The following is a 25793-nucleotide window of genomic DNA, read 5'->3' on the forward strand; positions in this document are numbered from 1 at the left end:
GACATGAGGACTCAAAGATGCCACGGTGGTGAATTTCCTGGGTTCTCTTCCTGCCTCATATACCCTGGACATGAAGCTAAGGAAGCTAGCAACCAAGAAATGCCAACCGACAGACAAAAAAGCGCCAACAAGTCTGCTCTTTCTCTCCAACAGGAAAGGAGCAACCTCATGAGACAGAAAACTTTTAGACAATAAGAACTCTACCCATAGCCAAACACAACTGAAAAAACTGTGGCCCCAACCCTACCCACCAGCAAAGGCTGAACAGGGAGCCCAGACTTCCGTCCTCACTAGGCTGTAACACTGAGGCAGCAGGGCTGGTGTCAGAACAGGGTAAGCAGGAAGCTGGGACTTTCACCTCTGCAGGCGGTAATGGCACCTACTTGTGGTATGAGAGGAGACGAAGTGGGAAGTCACTGACACCCAGTGGTAAAGAAGCCTCCCCAGCTTCAGCATCAGTGGAGTCATGCAGAGAGCAATGACAGGGCACGCCTTCCCCTCCCAGCCAGGGTGGTATCAGTGGAAGCCCTACTGGAGACTGGAACTCCCACCCCTGCCCAGGGGCAACAAGGAACCCCTCCCCACCTCAGGTGTCAATGGAGGTGGAGCGGGTAACCTGGACTTCTACTCCTATCTGGCAATAACAAGGCAGCATCCCTGATTTACCTTGCCAGAGCAGTGCCCATAAAACCCAGCTAAAACAGAAGTTCTAAATACCCAGAATCTTATTATCAAACACCCAAAATGGCCAAGTTTCAATCAATAATCACTCCTCATATTAAAAATCATGAAAATCTCAATTTGAATGGCAAAGAAACTCAATAGATAGCGAGATGGCAGATGTTAGGATTCTCTGACAAAGATTTTAAAACAGCCATCACAGAATGATTCAACAAGCAATTATGAACACATTGGAAAGAAATGAAAAAACAGAAAGTCTCAGCAAAGAAACAGAAGATATAAAGAAGAGCTACATGAAAACTTTACAAATGAAATATACAATAATAAAAAGGCCCAAAGGAGGAGCTTTGGGCAGAATGGAGAAGATAAAGGTAAGAATCAGTGAACTGGAAGAGAGGACAACAGAAATTACCCAACTGAACCAGAGAGAACAGAGAAAACAGAGTCCCCCATAAGAAAGGAGAGAGCCTCAGGGACCTGTGGGACTAAAGTGAAAGATCCAACAGTTGTGTCAGAGTCCTGGAAGGGGTGGAGAAAGAAGGGGAGGTTGAAGAAGTACTCCAAGATGGAATGGCTAAAAATTTCCCAAATCTGACAAGAGACATAAACCCACAGACTCAAGAAGATTAGAAAACCCCAAATAAGATAAACACACAGAAATGCACACCAAGACACATCATATTCAAATTTATGAAAACTAAAGACAAAGAAAAATTTTTGAGAGTAGCACGAGAGAAACAACACTGTATCTACGGGGCAAAACAGTTTCAACAGTGGATTTATCATCAGAAAACATGGGGGCCAGAAAGGAGTGACATAACATTCTTCAAGTGCTAAAAGAAAACACTGTCAAAACAGAATTCTATACACAGTGAAAACATCCTTCAGGAATGAAATAGACATCAAGACTTCCTTAGATGAAGAAAAATTAGGAATCTGCTGACAGCCGACCCATCCTAAAAGAATGGCTAAGGGAAATTTTCTAAACAGACAGGAAATGATAAAAGAAGGAATTCTGGAACATCAGGAAGGAAGAACAATGGAAAAAGTAAAATTATGGGTAAATACAATACATTTTTCTTCTCTTAACATGGGTGAGTTCAGCAAGGTTGAAGGATGCAGAATAAAGAAAAAAATCATTTCTACACACTAATAATGATCACTCGGAAATCGAAAATGAAAATATATACCATTTGTAATTACTCAAAAGAATATAAAGTGCTTGGGTACAAATCTGCCAAAACACGTATTAGGACTCATATGCTGAAAACTACAAAATGCTGATGAAAGAAATTACAAAAGATCTACGTAAATGGAGAGACATACCATGTTCATGGACTGGAAGACTCAACATAGTAAAGATGCCAACTTTCAAACTGATATAAATGTTTGAGAGAATTCCCATCAAAATCCCAGCAAGAATTTTTTTAGATATAGGAGATTATACTAAAATTTATATGGGAAGGCAGAGGATCTATAATAGCTAAAACAACTTTGAAGAAAAAGAATAAAGTTGGAAGTATCAGTCTACCTGATTTCAAGACTTATAATATAGCTCAGTAATCAAGACTGTGTAGCACTGGAAGAGAGCAGACAAACGGATCACTGGAACAGAACAGCGAACCCAGAAGCAGCCCCACACAAACATGCCCAACTGGTTTTTCACAAGGGAGCAGGAGTAATTCAGTAGAGGAAGGATAGCCATTTCAATAAACAGTGCATAGGCAAAAAAATATGAACCTTGACTTAACTTCACACCCTACACAAAAATTAACCCAAAATAGATGACAGACTTAAATGTAAAATGTTAAACTTTACATAAATCTTTTAGAAAGAAGACAGTAGAAAATCTTTGGGCTCTAGAGCTAGGCAAAGAATTCTTAGATTTGACAACAAAAATACAATTCATGGGAAAGACTGATAAATTGGACTTCTTTGGGATTAAGAGTTTTTGCTCTGTGTAGGATCGTGTTGGGGGGATCAGGGGACGGTTTACAGACTGGAAAAGAATATCTGCAGGCAACGTGTCTGATGAAGGACTAGTAACAGCCAGAACTTCAAGGCTCAACGGTCAAAAAACAAACACTCCAATTACAAAACAGGAAAAAAGGCATGAAAAGATTTTCAACATCATTAGTCATTAGGGAAATACAGATTAAACCGTAATGAAATATCACTATCCACCTATCAGAATGGCTAAAATAAAAAAATTTGACAAAACCAAATGCCCACAAAGATGTGGAGAAACTGAATCACTCGTACATTGCTGCAATGCAAAATGGTACACACACTCTAGAAAAGACTTTGGCAGTTTCTTAAAAAAATTAAACATGCATTTACAATGCAACTCAGCAATGGTGCTCCTGGGCATTTATCCCAGAGAAATGAAAACTTAAGTTCACGCAAAAATCTGTACACAAATGTTTACTGCAGTTTTATTCATAAGAGCCAAAAAAACAATGCAGATGGGCTTCAGTGGCCGAGTGGGCAAAAAAATGGTATAGCCATACCACAGTATACTACTCATTGATAGAAAAGAATGAACTATTGGTACTCTTAACAGCCTAAATGAATCTCCGGAGAATTATGCTGAGTGAAAAGAAGCCAATCCAAAAAGGTTACATATTCTATGACTGCATTTATATAACATTCTTTAAATGACAAAAATTATAGAACTAGGGATTAAGGACGGAGGCTATGGGCAGGGGAGGGAAGCGGCTGTGGTTATACAAGGGCAACAAGAAGAATCCTTGTGGCAATGGAAACATTCTGTATCTCGACTGAGACACTGTTCTACAGTCTTGCAAGATGTTACCACTGCAGGGTAAAGGGTACACAGGATCTCTCTGAATTATTTTTATAACTGAATGTGAATATATAATTACCTCAAAATAAAAAGTTTAATTTAATAAAAAAAATAGATGCTCAAAAACAAAACTCTACAAAATAACTGTACACAATATCTAACTTAATGGAGATCTGCATGTTTAACTTCTGTAAAGACAAGACGACATATTACTATGTAGAATTTAGACATTTCCTGAAATAGATTTCCTGAACACATTAATCCAATTAAAAGTAGATGTTCAAAAAGCATTGCTAAAATAACAATAAAATAAAAGTTAAAAACAAAAGTTTCAAAATCAGAACGTTATGCCAATGAGATTTGCTGAGCATTTACTTTTGTATCCTTTTTTCTATGACCGGCCTCACTGCACTGATCCAGTCATCTTGATTGCACGCCCCTAGAAAGAGATTTAAACGCATGTAAGTCAAACAAAATCAACATTAATCTTATTTCAAAAGTTTGGTCCAAAATATCTTTTCTTATAAATATTTTAGCAAATTCAGAATGGTAAAAATCCTTTTGGCATAATTTTTAAGTTTCAATTCTTATTTTCTTAGTAATGGTAAGGGGAAAGAGCATCCATTGCCACATTATTGTGTCACTTAGTAGGTGCTGGACAAATGTTTGAGAAAGTAATGAATGAGGGAGTTATCTCATTAAAACTCACAACTCTGTGAAACAAAGATAACTCCCTTCATTTTACAGATGATGAAACTGAGGGTTAAGAAAAACCAGGCCACGTGTTAGTGGCAAAACAAGGATTCGATCCTTATCTATCTGACTCTCCACCACCATAAGTATAAAATAAAAAACTGAAATCCACATATAATGCAAAACCAATTCTACCCAGTTGTTTTAATCCTCTTTTTCACCATAAATTTTAGCACAGCCACCAGTTGTAGAGCAAAACTGGCTGTTCTGCTTTATCTTTTTCTTCCTTTATATTTGATGGTTCCAATGAATAGAGAATGGCTGATCAGATAGAAGCCAACAGAGGAAATGCAGAGATCAGATCAACCACGAAACTAGAGAAAACCAACTTCTACAGAATTAAAAGAATATTCTATTAATTTTCTGTAACGGACATAAAAAAAGCACTACTTTCCAACAGAGAGGTAACACAAATCCGCATGAGATAAACTATTGGTTCTACACGGGGGCATGGTCAAAATGTACAAACAGAACGAAACTATGTTAAATTTATTTTAAAACTAGAAGTTTTATAAACAGCAAGTAACATTAGATTCAACTAAAACAGGTTTCGTTGGACTCAAAAATAGACCTAAAAAAAAAAGGAAAGCTTAATAAGGTAAAAATTAAAGAGTTAAAATCCTTTTGCAGACCTATTATTTTAGTACTATATCAGAAGCACCAATTGTACCCTCAGCCTTGATACCCATTTACCATTTTGCTCAAGGTTAGAGACTAGACGGAATCAGGACAAATCTAATCTCTGGCACAAAGGCCAACAGCACATTAATACACTATTTAAGTAGAAACTTCGAAGAAAAGTATTTTTATAAATTGTTAAACACTGAATTAAAGTGATTCTGAATGATCCAATTCCAAATGAAAATACCTTAATACAAGATGATGATAAGAAACGCTTACTATCCCTTATCAGCAGGTTAAAAATGACAAAAATAGCTTAAGTTCACTAAAAGAAGTAGTATTTAAAAGTTAACTGGAAAATAAAAAATAAACTATGTAATATATGGGTTAAAAAAATTTCTCTTAGAAAAAAATTCAAGATCCAATTGAACTACAGGAGTCAACGTGTGCCTCCTGTCTGTTATTTAACTTCATAAAGTATGAAGAGCTGAAGGCCTTCGTGACGTTATGCTACCTGTGGTCCCCTCCGCCTTCAAAGTTTAAGCAGCACTGTGGCTAAAACGAGGGTGAACACTGAATCTTGCTTCCCGTCAAAACTGAAATACCAGGGATAGGAGCCAGATTACCTAAATCAATCGGTCCTTCTCTCAATCCGTCTAATTCATACAATCTTCCATTAACAGGAACATAACTGACAAAGTGAAAAGCATCTTCTTCTTTTGCCGATGTCTTTGCGTCAAACTCGAACATCTGCTGTCTACGGTGAAGAAAAAAATAGTGAGAGACAAACAGGCAAAAAGAAATCGTATTTATCTAACATAAAGTCTTTTTACCTGGCGAAACTGTTGTGTACTTGCCGAATCACGTCCGAATTGCTCAGTGCCAAACCTTTCATCTGAAACAGTTTTTTAAAGTAAACCATCAAAATAAGAACTACCACAAATAAAGCATTTTAGGAATAAGAAGATTATACTCACAGCTGCATCAAAACTTTGTGAAAATTCCTTAAATTCTGATAACGTCTCTCCTAAATGGACATCTTGATGGGTACAATTCAGTAACACACTTACTATGGCTTGAGTAGCACAAGCGTTATTAATTACCTATAAAATACGAAAACAAAGATATTATCAATTTGCTGAAAAGAAAAAAAAGCAGCTTTCAACTGGTGACAATGACCCCCAAAACATAAAGTTAACAGTTTTCCATTTTTATTTCATAGTCTTAGCATAAACATAATAATAAATACGTTTAATTTCCATTCTAATTTTCTTTCAGGAATTTGCTGCAATTCTGGACTTGAAGATTCTAGGAAACCAAATAAATTAAATGAACTCATAACATCAGCGAAACCAATCCAGTCAGGATAAGATCAACCATTTGTGATGTAAAACAGAGCTGACTAAGCCAAGAGAACTCGTCCTCCCTCCTAGTCACTTCCTCCTATACTCACTTCTACCTATCCAAAGGCAACCCATATTTCAGTACCCAGCACAAGCTCCAACTCACCTATGTGGCTTCTAGAGAAATGATCCAACAGCTCGTATGAATTTCTACCCTCATCCGAATTCCTCAAAAGGATTTCTATTGTCCACAGATTTTCCAACTCAATCATACACAGTCTGTACAGTGCTGTCATCCAGCTGTTAACTGTTTATTTAACAAATTATGTGGACTTTACATTCTAGTCAGAGGAGAAAACATTTAGATAGCCCTACTATGTGCCAGGTACTTTCCTAGGCACTTCACAAGTGTTCATTCTTTTAATCCTCTCAACAACCTATGAAGAAGTATTATTACCCTCACTTTACATTTGTGGAAGCTGAGGCACAAGATTAAGTAACTTGCCAAAGGGCACAGGACTAAGCAAGAGGCAGACAGTCTGGCTCTAGAATTTGTGCACTAGCCATATGCTAGGCTGGCCCTGTACATACATATGCTGTCTCTCCAACAAGATTATAACTACTTAGGGACAAGGGCTTCTCCCACACTCCCTATGGAGCCCACCCAGTGTCAAGATCACAGAGCTGGAAAGAACCTCAGATGATCAGTGCGAATGCTGGCAATGTTAAGCACACAGGTGAGCTAAACCTGGTAAAGGATTTTAAAAATACAGCTTAGTCCTACTGCTATATTTTGTTACCATACGGTAACTAAATATCATTTTGTAATTAGAGTCTTTCCAAACACGCTAATTCACTTAGGATTTTACAATTTGGTAAATTACCTATTTATATCCTGCCTGATTTCAGAAGAACAATTCTCAACTACCTTCCCTCTTTAATTCTTACACTCCTCTACCTTCCATGTTGCCAGAGGCTTCTGAGGTCTTGTGAAACATCCACCAGTTCTTACACTTTTGACTCAGTATGTTTGAAAAATTCCTTGAGAAGACTGCGTTCCCCCTTAGGGAACTCTCTTACTCCCAATTCTCCAACAAATATAACGAGACCACCACATTTCTGTAATTCCTTCTTATAGAATTTTCTAATCAAAACTATCTTATAATTGTTGAATTAGGGAAAAGTAACAGGAGACCTAGAATCCAATTAACATTTCTGCTGATTTCTTTTAATACACGTTTTGATCAGAATCCCAGTTCTTTAATAAATCTGGATGAAAAACTTTAATGGTTAAAGGAGGCTTCATAAAGGTGGTTAAATAAAACTCTGTAAGACGTAGTGCTCCCTCATCTTGGGCCAAAATTACTTGGGGCTCGGTGGGTAGGAGTGAAGTTAGAAGAAGTTAAAATTTATACTCATTCACACATTCCTTCAAAATTGTGCCATAATTAAAGACATAATATGTCCCAGTGCTAGGCTAGATGCTGAGGCTATAGCAGAGAATACCATCGAACATGCCTACTCCCTTAGATCTAAGGACTGCAATTCTGTAATGTTTTTTAAAGAATTAGAAAAAACTTGCAAACTCAAATTGCACACACTAAATATGTGGTTTTTTGTATATCAACTATATTTCAATAAAGCTGTTTTTTTTAAAAAAAAAAGAAAGAAGAATCCTGTGGTCACAGATATTTCTCTTCCAATATTAATAGTGATTTACAACGTCCATGATTTATTACAGCTCATATTGTGTGCGTGAAGAATAGTAATTATGGTGTGTGGGTATAAACATATCTCTTCAGGTTTTAAAATGAGTTCAGCACCACCAAGTGGTCATGCTATATACAGTACAAAATTACCCAAAAAAAAAAGACCTTGAAAAGTGCGTGGCCTTTCATTCATTCAAATATTTACTGAACACCTACTGTGTGCCAGGCATTGTGATAAATGCCGAACATACAGTGAACAAGAGAGCTGTGGTCCTCTGACCTCATGAAATTCACATAAAAATCACCTTAGACACATCTACTTGGGAGAACTTTAACTTTAGCTCATGTCACAAAAAATTCACTGCAGTATAAACTATTTATGTAGGCCTCAACTTTTTAAACCTTAAATTACCCTGAGTGTTCTATTATATACTCTGGCTTTTAACACATTTTTAAATAAAGTAGTAGAGCTCGACAATAGAAACAGCACAGAGCAAGAGGTCACAGTAGGGCTGGTCCAGAACCTTACGATAATTTGGTTTGAATTCCTCTGAAAGGGCACACATATTCTCTAGTTCATCCTGGCTCTTCCACTCCCTATTTCTTACACACAATCTGATTCACACATTCATGTTGCCAACCTGATCCTGCAGCCACTTGACTTTGCAAACCCTGGACTAGAGAAGAAGTCCTTTTCATGGTTTATACAAAAGAAGATGGTAGATGTCCAGAGGTACTAACGGTACTAAAATACCTTAAAGTACTGCATTATAAATTATACTCAATCGTCACTGAGTCATAACTATAAGATAAATTTAAAAATTTTTAATGTGTTTTAGTGTTTATTAGTAATCAAGGAAAGAAGGGTTGAGAATGAAACTGTTGGTTCTGAAAGGGAAAGTGATATTAAGGGAAAAAAAGAAACTATAAGATAAATGCCCTGAGTGTGAAGAACTGAGAAAGAAATACATACAAGAATAAGATGAAGAGAAAAGCAAAATAATGAAGAAAGAAATCATCTTGGACTGGAGTATCAGAGAAGGTTTCTCTGTGAATGTGGAATTTTCATAGAGCTTTGAAAGTCTGTAGGACCTAGAGAACAGAGAAGGAAATTCATTCTAGGAAGAGAGCAGGGTATGAACCAAGGAACAAATTAAGATGCTATGCTCAAGAGACCACAAGCATGGTGGTTTGTATTAATATGGTTGTAGTCATAGCTTGGGGTAATTCGTTACCTTGTAAATCATTGACCTTGAGGAATTAGTAGTTTACCTTAGGAGTAAGAGATTTTTAATAGGGAAATAATAAAAATAGTGCTTCAGAAAAATGCAGTTTAAGACAATTTACCGGAAGGACTGAAGGTCGCTAAAAACAGAAACAAGATCAGCTAATGCAAGTATGGAATAATTAAGGGTAATGAATTAGTAGAGTAAATAAAACCACTATCTCACTAATATGCAAGTCAGAATTCCAGGAGTCAGGAAAGTAACTAAAAATAAAATAAGATTAAAAAGAATAACGGGTGGGGGGGGCCAGGCCCAAATGATCTTATAGGCCAATTCTATCAAAATTTGAAGAAAGAGACCATACAAATTTTATATAAATTCTTCAGGACAAAAAAAGAGGAAATTTCAACTCATTTCATGAAGCCAGCATTACTCTAATACGAAAACTAGTCAAAGGCATTACAAGAAAGGGAAATTAAGGCCTATTTCATTCATAAATATAGGTGCAAACACTCTACACCAATACTACTGAATTAAATCCAACAGTGTATAAAAAAAGAATACATCATGGCCAACTGGGCTCATCCCAGATATGGAAGGATGATTTAATATTAGAAAAATTCATAAACATGACTGAACACATTAACCTATTAATAGAGGGAAAACAGAGGCCGGCCCAGTGGCACAGTGGTTAAGTTTGCACGTTCCCTTCAGCAGCCCGGGGTTCACTGGTTCGGATCCCAGGTACAGACGTGGCACCGATTGGCAAGCTATGCTGTGTTAGGTGTCCCACATGTAAAGCAGAGGAAGATGGGCATGGATGTTAGCTCAGGGCCAGTCTTCCTCAGCAAAAAGAGAAGGACTGGCGGCAGATGTTAGCTCAGGGTTAATCTTCCTCAAAAAAAAAAAAACCCAAAAACTTAAAAAAAAAAAAAAAAGAGGGAAAATAAACATGATCATCTTAATAGATGCAGAAAAACCCTTGAAAAATTTTAATCCTTCCATAACAAAGACACTTAGTCAATCAATAACAGAATGTCCTTACCTGAAAAAGAACATTATAAGAAAAAGAAAAGAGTAAACATCATCCAAAATGGAGAAATAGTAAAAGCATTCCCTTTAAAATCACAATGATTTTATTGGAGGTGTTTAGCCAGGTAACTAACAAGGTAACTTTTCAGGTAACAAGACAAGAAAAATAAATTAGAGGCATAAGGATTCGAAAGGAGGAAATAAAACTGCTCTTATTTGATACAGTAGACTGAAAACCCTCCTCCCAAAAAAACCAACAAATATTAGAGATAATACAAAAGCGTAGCAAGATGACTATAATATTAAAACCCAAAAGTGAATTGCATTTTTTTTGTACCAGCAAACACCTACAAGATGTAATTGAAGAGAAGGCAATTTATAATTACAATAGCGATATCAAGGAATTAGGATAAATCTAACAAAAGATGTAAAAGACCTCTACCGAGAAAATTATGCAACATATTAAAGATAATAAAGAAGATCTAAATAGAGATACATACTATGTTCGTGACTTAATATCATGAAGATATAAATTCTCCCAATATTGATATATATATTCAATGCTATTCCAGTCAGAATTCCAACAGAATTTTTCATACAACTCGATAAGATGACTCAAATTTAAATGATGAACACAGGGCCAAGAATAGCAAGGATATTTCTGAAAAAGAGCAGGGAGGGGAGACATGACCTATTAGACATCAGAATTTATGAAGAAGTAAAGGAATTAAGATAGTGTGGCATTGGCACAGAGACATATTGATCAGTGGAACAGAGTACATTCCAGAAAATACACACGCGCGCGCGCACACATGCATATGGAACTTCGGTGTACAAGAGAGGCAACACGTCAGATAAATAAGGCAAACAACGAATGTTTGAGAAATGAGGCTAGAAACAAATGGTGATCTATATGGAAAAAGATAAAACTGAACCCCTATTTCCCATGATATACAATGCATTATGGACACAGATCTCAAAAATTAAAATTTAAATACATAGGTAAGTATCTTTTACAACTTCAGACAGATAATTTCTTTAACAAGATTCAAAAAGCATTGGTTGTAAAATACAAAATTGTACTCAACAAAAGACAACCAGAAAAGGTAAAACAACAAGGTGTAAACTTGGAGAAGTAGTATCAAGAATAGATAAACAACTCCCACAAATCAAAAAGAAGGGCACAATTAACCCCATAGAAAAATAACTTAAAACAGGAATTTCCCAGAAGAAACACATATGGCCATTAAGCACACGAAGACCCTTTCATCATGATTAGTGACCCGGGAGATGTAAACCAAGACCAGAATGAAGCAGCATTTCAGAGTGAGCTGGCTGGCAAAAAAAAATTTTTTTTGAGGAAGATTAGCCCTGAGCTAACATCTGCCAATCCTCCTCTTTTTGCTGAGGAAGACTGGCCCTGAGCTAACATCCGTGCCCATCTTCCTCTACTTTATATGTGGGACGCCTACCACAGCATGGCGTGCCAAGCGGTGCCATGTCCACACCCAGGATCCGAACCGGCGAACCCTGGGCCGCCAAGAAGCAGAACATGCACACTTAACTGCTGCGTCACTGGGCCAGCCCTTGGCTGGCAACAATTAAAAAGGCCTAACAATACCACATTTGGAGTGTGCAGCTACATAGTAACTCAGATATAGTTAGTGGGAGTGTAAACTGGAACATCTACTTCAGAAAACATTTGATAGTTCCTCCTAAAGCTGCACATTTATGCATCAGATGAAGCAGTTGTTCTACTTCTGGGTATAACAGGAGAAATTTGCACATGTATAACAGGAGACATGTACAAAAATGCTTAGTCACACAACCACAGTAACTGGTGGAAAACCCAAACGCCAGCCTACAGAAAGTAAGTCAACAAACCATAGCGTGTTCACGCAATTGATATTACACAGCATGCAAAGTAAGCGGACTGCTCTGAGGAACTACTTACGCGTGAATTTTGAACACTATAACATTAAGTCAAAGTTATGCCCCCCAAAATTACACAGAGCATGATACATTTCATCAAGTTAAAATTTTATATACACACACCCCTTTTTAGGATTACAAAAAATACACAAAAAGGAAAGCAAGGAAATGATACAGAATTCGACGTCAGGGTCACACTGGATGGAGGGAGGGAGGATGAGTTATGTTGGACAATGGGTGGGAGAGAAGGAAATAACAGTTAGGTGAAGTTTATTTGGGTGGTGAGTTCTTAGGTACTTACTATATTACTGAAAATAACCAAATAAATAAATAAATAAGTAAAAGGAGGCCATTAGCATGTCATCAATCAAGGACTATCATAATTCCATTCTGAGTACCTGAAGATGATTTTTTTAAGAAGGAAAAAAAGAAAAAAAGAAAAAGATGTCATCATTGATTGACATCTCTTCCTCCTCCATCCCCACATCCAATCCATTGCACATCAAAGGTTTATCTCCCAAGCACTGTTCACATCTGTTCACATCTATCTCTACTACGAGTCTTTCATCCACCCTTGCATGGACTTGTGCAAAAGCCCCCATGTGATATCTGGTCTTATATCCTACACCACTCCCTCCTCCTCAAATGCATTCCCTACACGGCAGCCAAGGCAGTCTCTTCTAAAGGAAAATCTGATCGTGTTCCCCTTCTTAAAACACTTCAATAACCTTCTATCACTCTTATGATTTGGACCAAGTCTCAACCACGGCCTAAAATGCCCTGCAGGATCTGACCTCTGGCTGCATCTACGGTAGAAGGCTAATAGTTGTTCTCTAATATCCATCTTCTCCTTCTTCCATATGAAAGAGAACCCAAATTTATCTGGGTCCATGGCCACCTGGAACAAAGACAACTTTCCTACTCTCCTTTGCTGCTAAGTACAGCCAGGGCTGAGTTCTGGCCAAAGAGAAGTAAGCATGTGACGCTGGCAAATTCTAGAAAATATCCATAAAGGGAGACGAGTGTGTTGTCCCCTTCCTGCTGTCTGGAGCGTGGAATTGAGATAAAATGGCTGAAACTCCAACAATCATCTTGGACCATGAAGTAATCTTTAGAATAGAATCCACACAAAAAGGAACAAAAGAGCCTGCAATCTTGCCAGTTCTTGGATGTGAAAGAGAAACACTTCTATTTCTTGTAAACCACTGCTGCTCTGCACCTAACCGCACCTAATCCTGACTAACACACTGTCTGTACAGCTTCATAGCTCGTGCCATCTCCTCCTTGCGCTCTACACTCCAGTTACACTGACCTTCTTTTAGTACATTTTACTAGTCTTACTCCCTTTTGCTATAAAGCTGTATTAATCTAGGATGATCCTCAACCTCTTTCCCCCAATTAATACCTACTTAACCTTTCGATTTCAACTGAATTGTCACTTGGAGAAGTTTTCTAAGTTCTCCCTGAAGAGGTCAAGTCCCATTTTTATGTGTGCAGTAAACAATTTAATCTCGTCCAGAGAGAGACCCGGCCTTTGCCCTCCGCCCCTGGGAGAAGGTCTCTAAGCTCTTGAAAAGCCATGCCTTGTAAGAGCGTCTTTGTTTACCTGGGGGCTTTGGGCCACACAGACAGTCTAACACTGTGACTTAGGGTGGGGTTTTGGGTTAACAGTATCAGCCCAACCTGCAGAGTTGACCTCAGTCAGCTACATGGGTGGTCAACCAGGTCTATGTGAGTGAGGCCCAATAAACACTCAGGATGCCAAGAATCAGCTGAGATTCCCTGGAAATACTGTCACACATCACTGCCAGGAACGTTAGCGCCATCTGTGACTCTATACTGGGAGAAGACAACTGGAAGCTCTGTGCTTGGAACTTTCCCCAGGCATCTCTTCCCTTGGCTAAATTTAATCTGTATCTTTTCACTGCAATAAACTCTAACTGTAATATAACAGTTTTTGGAGAGGGCTATGAGTCCTTCTAGCAAATTTCAGAACCTAAAGGTGGTCTTAAGGATCCCCCAAACTTGCGACTGTCAGAAATGAGGATGGTTTTGGGGACCCTAAACTCTGTAGCTGGTGTTCAAAGTGAGGGTAGTCTTACAGATTGTTCTCAAACTTTGTAATATAGTTCTCCTTTCACTCCATGCAGTACTGATTGCCACTGTAAACTGCATTTCAGTGATTAATACCAATCTCCTCCAATAAACTCCAAGCACCCTGAGGGCAGGGATCACGGCTGTTCATCATTTCCCAAGCACCTAGCACAGTCTCTGCCACACTGTAGGCACTCAATCATTCCTCCCTGAAAGACTGAACAGATGGAGTCAGACAAACCCAGCACACTGCAGCAGGATCTTAAGCAAATCAGACCTCAGCTTTCTCATCAGTAAAAGGGTAACAAGACGACAATGTTTTGTAGAGAAGCATTACCAAAATGTCATTCTTGGATCCTTATACATGAATTGTAATTACTGTAATCACACTGTCTTTTCTCGATATTTTATTAACCAACAATCCACACACACACACACACACACACACACACCCTCCAATCAGAGCAAATGATTAGCGTTAGACAGCCAGTTTTACCACCCTAAACTGATGCAGTTCCATCCATAAATACCAAAACTATACACTTAGTTAACCCGTAGAACTTTATCACAAATAAATATGATTATTTTTTTTAACATTTTATTTTTTTCCTTTTTCTCCCCAAAGCCCCCCGGTACATAGTTGTATATTCTCAGTTGTAGGTCCTTCTAGTTGTGGCATGTGGGACACCGCCTCAGCGTGGCTTGATGAGCAGTGCCATGTCAGCACCCAGGATTCGAACTGAGGAAACACTGAGCCGCCTACAGCAGAGCGTGCAAACTTAACCACTCGGCCATGGGGCCAGCCCCACAAATAAATATGATTTTAATCTACTTTTTTAAATTTCTGAAAATACTCCTAAGAGTCCAGAGACCCTGGATTGGAAACCATTACTATAAGCTCTTGAAGCCTAGAACCAAAGATTATATGTTTATGTAATATATACTACAAAGTTTCTAGCACAGGCTCATAGGAGGCATACACTAAAAAGACTGATAGATATTGCTGGAGAATTCCTGATCTGTCAGTTTAATAAGAACTGTTGCCATAATATAGTAGGAAAAAAATGATATTATTGGGAAATCACTAATCTGACATATTAATAAACACAGCAGGAATAATATAATACAAACAAAATATTTAATTACAGTGAAATGAAAATGTAATATGGAACTAGAAAAATATCAAGGGACTCCAGAAACTACAAATTCATACTCTAGGATCAGTTCTTTTCTTTATAGAATACTTTCTTACACCTTAAAAATATCCAGGCCTCTACACATCAGACATCATCAGCGTCCTAGTGAACTCTAGTGTTCTTTAATTGTAACAATCTTAGAGATGAAGAGTTCAGTCTACATCTGTTGGATATCTACCATGTGCCAAGGACTGTACACGAAAACAAAATCCCTGACTCTCGGATTTACAATTTAGTGTGCAAGAAATATAAACACGCATACACATACATGGAAAAGATCTGGAAGAATATAAATTGTTTTCAGCAGTTATCTCTGGAGTAGACATTAAAAAGAATTTTTATTTTCTGCATCATACAATTATAATGCTTAAATAGTTATAAGCATATATTCTTATACACCTTAAAAAATAACAGAAACTTTCTTTAGATGGAGAAAAATCACCTGAAAGACTTTTAAAACTATCTGTTCCCTACTTTTTCTCTACTACCTAGATCTTGAAAATCACAAACTGTGGTTTTAAAATTATAATTATTGTATTGCAATGATACATAAGTACACAAATATTACAATATATAAATGGATTATCTGTGTTAGAGAAATAATTAGAAACTCAAAATGTTGAGCATTAAGAGATTAGTTAGATAAATTATAGGCCATTTAGACCAGGAGTACTTTTAAAAGAGGGAGTATTCTGATGTGATGAGGAGTATGCATTTCAGAGCTACCCCAGCTCTGCCACTGACTAGTTGCATAACTTGGGCAAGTTTCTTAACCTCTCTGGGACTCAGTTTCCTCATCTGTGAAACGATGAGGAAACTGTAAAATGACACACGGTTGCTATGAGAATGAGTTACTACAAAGAAATTAATAATGAAAAATAATATATACAAAAGTACCTAACAAGCCTTCAATAAATGTCAGCTAATACTGGTATGTGTACTGAAATAGGACAAAGTCAAACTTTTACCATTAAGAGAAAAAAGATGCAAAATATTTTGTATAATAATCCAACTTTCATTAAAAAACTTATAAGAACGTGTCAGAGAACGAACAGAAAATGTGGGAGGTAGTAAGGCATGCGGAATTGCAAACCTGGGTTTTACACTTGGGTTTAAATTCTGGATTTACCACGTGCTAGCTGTGTGACCTCAGGCAAATAAGTTAATTTTTCCAGGCCTCAATTTCTTCATCTGTGAAGTGAAGATAACATCCTCATAGGGTTGTTGCAAGAATTAAATATATAATATATCTAACACAATATCTGACACACAACAAGAAAGGCAAACGTTGGCTATGTTGGTATTGCTATCATTATAGTTGTTATTAATAAGAAGAGACACGGTGTCTTATTCATCTTTATATCCTGAGTGCCTAAAACAATGCCTAGCATAAAGTGGGTGCTCAATGACCACTTGCTGATTAAATGAATGAGTCACACTGGTCAGAGTGGTTAGTAGAGATGGGGGGTATTACAAGGATATCCATCGCCATCACTCTCTATTTCCGTAATTAAAGTTCTGCTATCAGAAAAAAAAGCCTGACACTTTACACAATGATAAAACAATGTTTTCCTAACCCCTAAAGTAAAAAAGCAAGAATTTTCTAATTTCTCTAAAAACACTCAATTTTCAAAAGTTGGTGGAAAACGGAAAGAAGTAAAATAATAAGAGAAAAAGGGAACAAGTTACTAAGTGGAACAGCAAAGGCTTCATTTCAACGGCAGCAATGAGAATCAGCACTTTTATTTTTCTACCTTTCTAAAGGTCAAACAGATTATCCTAAGCAATTTTTTGAGTCTCAGAAATAACTGCAATTTTCAAACAAATAAAGCATATTTAGCTTAGATTTTAAACATGAATCAAACCTCTTTTATCATTCTGTCTTTCAGCTTTTCCAAACAACAGACGAGACATGGGGAGGCACCTAATAAGGTCAGTTAAACTTTTCACTGTACACGCTAGAACAGCAGTTCTCAAAGTGTGGTCCATGGACCCCTGGGAATTCCTAAGACTCTTTTCAAGGGGTTTGTGAGCTCAAAATTGTTTCCATAATAATTTCAAGACAGTTCTGGCCTTATTCCCTGCTTTCACACTTGCACTGACAGTACAATAGCAGCGGTGGGTGAAGTATTTCAGTATGAATCTAGGCAGAAGTATTAAACTGTTTCACTGACACACAGACACAGTTAAAGAAACAACAAAACGAAAAGGTCAGTTTTACTGAAGAATGTCTTTGATGAAGCAGTAACGGTTATTTTTATTAAATTTCAACCCCAGAGTCCAAGTCTTTAAGAGTCTGTTGAATGAAATAGGTTGTACAAATAAGGCATTTCTGCTGTACCAACACACGCTAGCCATTTCGAGGAAGGGCACTGGTGCGATCGTTGGAGGTGTGGGCTAGGTCAGCCGCTGTTTTCTAGGGACATCCTTTTCACTCGGAAGAACAAATGGCAGACAAACACCCTGTTCAGACAGTGTATTTGGCAGATATTTTCTTGAAATTGAGAGAAATCAGTGTCACTTCAAGGAAAACACGATATAGCATTTGCTGTTCTGGATAAAATGTGAACTTTCAAGTGAAAACTCGAACTTTGTAAGACTTACATCCACCGCTGTGAGTTTAATAGTTTCATGAAAATGACTTTTCTGATGACACCGATGGTGATATTAACAAACGTGACTTGTTGATAACGTATATAATCAAACAAGTCAACAGTTAGAAGACCTGCTTAAGTCAGCGAATTTTCAAAATAACCAATGCACGATATTACCCGATCCTCATGAGCAAAAGATTATTCGAAGAGCGAGACAAACCAAAGGATTTTAATATAACAAAGTTCACTGACGTGGTTTCAAATTTCACACTGCAACTAACCTGCAACTAAGCAACCTTTTTGGAGTTTTGATATAATATCAGAGAGTATCCATAATTCTCTGAAAAAGCTATTAAAATACTCCTCTCTTTGCAACTACAAACGTGTGAGACAATTTCCTTCATGTAGTTCAACCAAGAACAAAACGAAACAAAATAAAAACACTGCAACAGACTGAATAAAGCCGTGACAGGAGAATCCGGCTGTGTGCTATTAAGCCAGACATTAGACTGCAAAAATGTAAACAACGCACTCTTCTATTTTATTTTGTTTTGGTAAATATAACTGTTTTCCATTAAAAAATATTTTATATTAACTTCTAATAAACTTACATTTATTTTTAAATCAATAAATAAACATTTTTAAATGTCTCAGTTTTAACGGCTAATATGATAAACATTGATAAATATAATCCACATAAACAAAAGCTCTTTGGGGAATCGCAATAATTTTTAAGATGTAAAGGGCTCCTAAGACAAAAAAGTTTGAGGACTGTGACACTAGAGACACACAGGCGGAGCAGAGTCCTGCTTATAAAAAGCATTGCTCTCAAGACTTTCAAATATCCAAAAACCATACCTGCTTGGCAAAAAATATCGTGTCAAGTCTGGAGTCCTGAACCACAGAGCCTGCTGGTTCTTCTCCTGGCTGCCACTTGAAAAGAAAAATTAACCCATGAACTGGCCTACAAAATAAAATACAAATTAGTGACACCAAACCTTGCTGCTTGTATAACACATTGTCAGTATATTAAATTTTAGTCAGCTATTTAACAAATATAATGCAAATGAAGTAAATGAGAAATTTTCTTTTTGGTGAGGAAGATTTGCCCTTAGCTAACATCCGTTGCCAATCCTCCTCTTTCTTTTGCTTGAGGAAGATTAGCCTTGAGCTAACATCTGTGACAATTTTCCTCTATTTTGTATGTGAGATGCCACCATAGCATGGCTGATGAGTGGAGTAGGTCCACACCCAGAATCTCAACCCGTGAACCCGGGCCGCCTAAGTGGAGGGTGTGGAACTTTAACCACTTGGCCACAGGGCTGACCCAGGGAAATTTTTTAAAGTTTCTATTGCTATTCATAGTCACTGAATGTTGCCTAAGATGAGGCTAATAAAACTTAAAACTACAACAGGGAAAACAGAATTACAATGAAAAATTTATTCTCAAGTCTGTAGATTATTCATTTCTACCCTATATCATCTCACTTAAAAATAGAAAATAAGAACATAAAAGTAGAAGCTGTTAACCCTAAATGGAATTCCAATACATATGAATAAAGTGCATGTGGGATGTTCACAGATAAATGGTTGACAGCATACATGTTATGAAATACAGGAAGTCACCTTCATATAATTATTGGATTCATGAACAATCATCAAACTACAGTATGAACGGATGCTGTCACCTCATGCATCACAAAGTCATCCACTTTGCTCCAGGAACTATTGTTGCCCACAAAACATTAAATCACCACCTCAGGATTCTCTCCAGTCCACCTTTCACAACTGCCTTCCAAGCAACAAAAGTCCTATCCTTTAAAGACAGTTCAAATGACGCATCTTTAATTAACCTTCCCTGATCATTCGGCCAGAAGCGATCTCTTATTCCATCTAAAGTGACTGCTCTTTTTGTGGGCAAGGGGGAAGCAGGGGGAAGCAAACTATCTCCTTCTTACTATTAAAAACAGTAGCCATATCCCTATGATCTCCATTTTCCCTTTTTTTTTTATGCTGTCTAAATCTCCATTTTCCCTTTTAAAAGCCTACTCCCGGGCTGGCCCGGTGGCGCAGCAGTTAAGTTTGCACGTTCCACTTCTTGGCGGCCCGGGGTTCGCGGGTTCGGATCCCGGGTGTGGACATGGCACTGCGTGGCAAAAAGCCATGCCGTGGCAGGTGTCCCACATATAAAGTAGAGAAAGATGGCCACAGATGTTAACTCAGGGCCAGTCTTCCTCAGCAAAAAGAGAAGGATTGGCAGTAGTTAGCTCAGGGCTAATCCTCCTCAAAAAAATAAAAAATAAAAAAAATAAAAGCCTACTCCTTGTCCCCATTGCAAGAGTCCAGGAACTCTCCCACCAGTGAAAACCCCCTAGCCCTCCATTTGCAACACAGGATCAACACCTGAGGGCATGCAGCTTAGGGGTATGGAGAGGCCCAGAGAGAGGATTCTGGTCAGAAGGATGGGGGGAAGAGGAAGGCACTTCCTGGCATCTGCATTTGGAATCTGAACTGTAACCTCCCCAAGAAGCAATGTGATCATAACTAGACAAGTTCTGAAGTACTATTAATATACGTTATCTTCTAAATATGCTTTTGTAGACTGACCTATTATTCATGTTTTTTATATTAAAATGCATCCCATGTTTTAACTCTATCGAACTATAAGTCAATGTTGTAAAAAACCAACCAATCAGTACTTTGTTGATATGGAACTACAGAGACTTAGTTGTTTTGTTTGGTTTTGTTTTTTAAGATTGGCATCTGAGCTAACAACTGTTGCCAATTTTTTTTTTTCCTGCTTTTTCTCCCCAAATCCCCCCAGTACATAGTTGTGTATATTTTTAGTTGTGGGTCCTTCTAGTTGTGGCACATGGGACGCCACCTCAGCATGTCCTGATGAGTGGTGCTGTGTCCGCGCCCAGGATTCGAACAGGCAAAACCCTGGGCCACCAAAGCGGAGGCCGCGAACTTAACCACTCGGCCACAGGACCGGCCCCATACAGAGACTTAGTTTTTAATCCCTTACAGGTCACCTAGCTATGAGCCTCAGGTTCTTGGTTATAAAATGAGAATAATAATACCCGCCTCACAGGATTGAAAAAAAGACTTAAAGGAGATAATACTTAGCCCAGGGTAACCCAAGTAATATAAACACAAAAGTTTGCTTAGATACAGACATTATTTTTAACACAATTGAAGTTATACTTACTTTAATTTTTCAAAATTCTCAGGTTCTAAACTCCATATTTCTTCTACTTGAGCTCCTCGGCAACCTGAAATAAGAAATTCTTCCTTTAGAAAACCAAATAACTCATTTTTTACCATTAAATAAAATATTAGTTAAAAGAAATGCACAATTGGGGTAATAAGACATGGCACATTAAAATGGTAAAATTGATAGTTCACAGCCAAATCCTACCACTTCCTTTACTATTTCCTAAGTTACAATGGGAGTAGATTAGTTTTATAATTTAAAAAGTTCCAAGAGTTTATTTCCACAGAGGCACCACCCCGTGACTATTCCTTCTCAGTTCTCTCAACCTCTGGCTCTTCAGCCACTCTTGTCACTCAACTGCTGAGTTTCCCCAGCTCTGTCCTGGGCCCTCTTTTTTGCTGACTGTACACTTTTTTTTTTAAGTGGTAATAACTACCACTTAACACTAACTTTCATATCACATATTTAGTACTGACCCTTTTTTAAAATTACAATTCTGTATTTTCTGTTTTTAGAATTTTATTTTCAACTACCTTAGAGGCCCCTAAACATGCTCTTCCTCTAGGGTGAGGTTTTGCCCCCCAAGGAACATTTCACAATGTCTGGAGACATTTATACTGTCACTGTTGTCACCTGCGGGGGAGGGTCTTGGCATCTAGTGGGTAGAGGCCAGAGATGCTAAATATCCTACACTGCCCAGGACAGCCCCTGACAACAAAGAATTATCTGGCCCCAAATGTTAACAGTGCTGAGGTGAGAAACTGTCCGCTACTAGGATGTATCATAGCAATGGTGTACTGGTTAAGAGCTTAGCCTCCAAACTCCCAGGGTTTGCATCCTGGCTCCTCCACTTACTAGCTACGTGACCATTTAATTTAACCTCTCTGCTCTTCACACTCACAGAGCTGTTATGAGGAATAATGAGATAATTTTTTACATGAGATACATTTAACACAGTGTGTGGCACACTCTAAAGGTTCACTGAATGTTAGCCAGTAGGATTATCACAACACACAAAACAGCCATATTTACCAGTGCCTTCTAGAAGTAATGTGCTTTAAACGCATTTTCTCTAATGCCGGCAAGACAAGTGTTATATGGAAGAGGTTTAGAGATGTTAAGTCGCTTGCCTAAATTCACTACAGCTAGTGTATGTCAAAAAGCTACTTAAAACCCACATCTGGTTCCAAAGTCTGGGCACTTTCTAATATTCCAGATTTTCAAGTGAGATCTACAGAAGCTTTAGACTACCTGCATAAATCAATGGTTTAAAAAAAAAGTTGGGTCAACCAACTACGTAACTTTGGGCATTCACACCACTACATGACTCAACAGCTTGCTAGACATTCACATTTAGTAAGGTGAGGAAAAAAACCTTACAAATGTGAACCTATATTTATGTGAGTGTCGAAAAGGGCATGAAAGGACACTAATGCAATTGTTAACACTGGTTACTGCTATTGGGAAATCAACTGTAAAAAGGCCAAATATGAAAACATTGTACAGGGGCCGGCCCCCTGGCTGAGTGGTTAAGTTCGCACGCTCCGCTTCGACAGCCCAGGGTTTTCCCAGTTCGAATCCTGGGCGCGGACATGGCACCGCTCATCGAGCCATGCTGGGGAGGCGCCCCACACGCCACAGCTGGAAGGACCCACAACTAGAAGTACACAACTATGTACCAGGGGGCTTTGGGGAGAAAAAGGAAAAATAAAATCTTTAAAAAAAGAAACAAACAAAACATTGTACATAACAAAACAACAACAAAAACCCACTGAATAAAAGTGCCCCAAAATCTTTTGCACAGGTGGAATTTCAAGAGGTGACACCACTTAAATAACCTTAAGTTTAACACATACACATCTCTTAGTGTAAGGAAACCATAGTACTCAACTGTTAGCATCTATCTCCTTAGCTACATCAATATCTAATAATCCCCTTATGTACGTTAAATTTCAAATAATGCATGGTATAATGGAAAGACAAATCAGCAATGAGTCAAGAGACCTGGGTTCTACTCCCAGCATTGCCTTCAAGTTCTTAACCTTGAGCAAGAACATAATGTCTCTGAGCCTGACTTTCCTCACGTATAAAACCCGCTTCATCCAATCCACACAGTTCTTGTGATGTCCAAGTTATCAAACACTAAACACAAAGAATCACTTAATGCAGACCCCCCCAGTACATATTAAGCAAAAAGTTGGGTGGGAGGAGGCTTTAAAAAGTTACGAAATGTCAGTATTTAACAAATACCTTTATGTGCCAAGCATAATACTAGGCTCTGGCAAGGTCAGAAAATAATACACTATTGTCATAATACTTAACTTCACAATCTAGTAGAAAACAAGCACACATACAACTCACAGACACTGCAGCATCATAATTTGCATATGAAAGGTACATGGGAAAGCCTTCTGCAAGTTGAGATAGAAGAGATCATTACTATCTTTGCTGATGAGAAAAACTGTCATGGCTGGTTGAACTGGGTCTTACGTAGGATGACCATATAATTTGTTATCCCAACCAGAACACTGTTCCAAAGTGAAAGGGAGTCCTAAAATTAAGATGTGTTTTGAAATATTTACGTAATGACTAACACATTTGTATTATGATTACTGGTGGCTGTATAAGATAGTTCTCTTCAAAAACTAATTTCAAAAATAATTTTTTAAATAATCTACCTAAAGTCTTTCTCCTCAAGAAAAATATCCTGGTGGGGCTCTCTCAAAGTGTTGGCAGTGCCTTAAATTTCATTGTTCACTAGGTATGCTATCTTCCAACAGTTCTGATGACAATTCGATTGTCATTTCCCTAACCTTGCCAACAAATCTACCAGAAGTAGCAACAGGCATGGCCCCAGCTTCTGCATTTCCCACAAAATGGCCCCAGATATCTTCCCCAACCCCATTCTCAGTCATTCCATGGCATGGACAAGTGACATTTAGCTGGTGATGTGACCATACAGGAAAAACTGGGTTCTCAGCCCTTAGGCAATTTCTCCAAATACAAGGACTAGACTCAATTATTTGAAATGAACAGAGAGCCCTAAGTTGGAGGCACTGTTAACTTGTACCCCTAATGAGTACCCCTAATGAGTCTCATTTTGGGGGCCCCAGCAATTATAAGCAACACTTGCTTCTGGGGGTGCCATGTGCACCATCATACCTATACTTTTATTTCTTGTGTGAAAGCCAGGCATTAATTTGCCTCTCCTCAAAACAAGGTGACATGCACCTTAGGAGCAATCACAACAGATCTTCATGTTAAAGAAACACCACATTGGCCCCAACAGTCACTCAGAGCTGCCTCAACTCATGGGCCAGAGTTGTTGTGGATGTCGGAATTCTGCAAGACTTCCCCCTTGCAGGCCAAGGTGGAGTCCGAGCAATCACTCACACCCTGCTGTACCTGGGTTAATGCCTTAAGCCAAGAAAGGTCAACACAAAAACCTAAGGAGAAAGCCACCTGGCTTTGTAATGTCAACACGACAAGAGATAAATTAGACAGATTTGGTACCAGCCCTGTGGGTCAGGTCAGATTAATTAGAATAGCTGAGGAAAAGGCATATTTTTGTGGAAAGGATGGATTTTTTATCAGAAGATAATTTTCAATGAATTCCTCCTGTTTCTGCTTATCTTCTGAGAGGAACTAGCAGATTTGCTCTGGACTGTCTTTTCTAGGATGTTAGTATAGTAAACAGACTTGAAAGACAAGAGATGGTGTCTCCCTCTGGGGTAGAGGGAAGACTTATTTGCTGTCCATAACAGTATCTCTCTAGAGCCAAAGATTGAGGTTTGCTAGCAATCTCTGTATAAAACTGGGAGTTCCGTAAGTTCAGAATTCCTCAGCTTTGACACAGACTCATGTATGCAGCATCCACCTGGGTCCACCTCCACTCCCATGGACTCAGAGGACAAGGGAACCAATGCAAACATGAATCTCCTGCTGCCTATGGTGCCGTGAGTAATACAGTCCTTTATCTCTAACATAAAAGTTGTCCACCAGCATCTATAACACAGGCTAACTTCTTAGCTGGCAAGCAGAGTAAAATCTAACACTTCATAATTTTTAACAGACGCTGGATTTTGTCAAGTGCTTTTTGTAACTACTGGGATAATCGTATGGTTTTTCTTGTTTAATGGTTTTTTTGTTAATACGGTGAATTACACTGAATCTCAAATGCTGAACCAATCCTGAATTCCCAGATTAAACCCGACTCAATCATGATATATTGTCCATTTAACATATTATTGGACTTGATTTGCTAAAATTTTGGTTAGAATTTTTGCATCTATTTTGATGACAGATATAGGTCTGTAGTTCCTTTTCTTGTAAGGTCTTCATCTGGTTTGGGTGTTAGGATAACGCTGGCTCTCATAGAATGTGTGGGAAGTAATCTTTCCTCTCCAATTTTTTTGGAAAAGTTTGTGTAGAACTGGTATTAATTTCTTAAATATCTGATAGAATTTACCAGTGAAGCCACTTTGGCTAGAGTTTTCTTTGTGAGAAGACTTTAAATTAAAATTAAAATTTAATAAATCTAAGGCTATCCTTGTTATCTATATTTCTTCTTAACTGAGCTTTGGTAATTT

The 25793-nt window shown here is 38.0% G+C and overlaps 1 protein-coding gene across 2 annotated transcripts in view; it reads right to left on the reverse strand.

Annotated features, from left to right (window-relative positions):
* Positions 1–25793, reverse strand: part of UCHL5 (ubiquitin C-terminal hydrolase L5) — a 40275-nt gene that overhangs the window by 11606 nt on the left and 2876 nt on the right. For both annotated transcript variants that reach the window (XM_046679666.1, XM_046679667.1), the window contains exons 2-7: positions 21199–21262; positions 18846–18951; positions 5839–5964; positions 5695–5756; positions 5488–5618; positions 3863–3926 (exon numbers count right to left, since the gene is read on the reverse strand). In XM_046679666.1, coding sequence (XP_046535622.1) covers positions 3863–3926; positions 5488–5618; positions 5695–5756; positions 5839–5964; positions 18846–18951; positions 21199–21262 — 553 coding nt within the window. The remainder of the gene's footprint in view (positions 1–3862; positions 3927–5487; positions 5619–5694; positions 5757–5838; positions 5965–18845; positions 18952–21198; positions 21263–25793) is intronic.

The sequence above is a fragment of the Equus quagga genome, chromosome 12 (assembly GCF_021613505.1).
Source record: "Equus quagga isolate Etosha38 chromosome 12, UCLA_HA_Equagga_1.0, whole genome shotgun sequence".
In the NCBI taxonomy this organism is placed as follows: domain Eukaryota; kingdom Metazoa; phylum Chordata; class Mammalia; order Perissodactyla; family Equidae; genus Equus; species Equus quagga.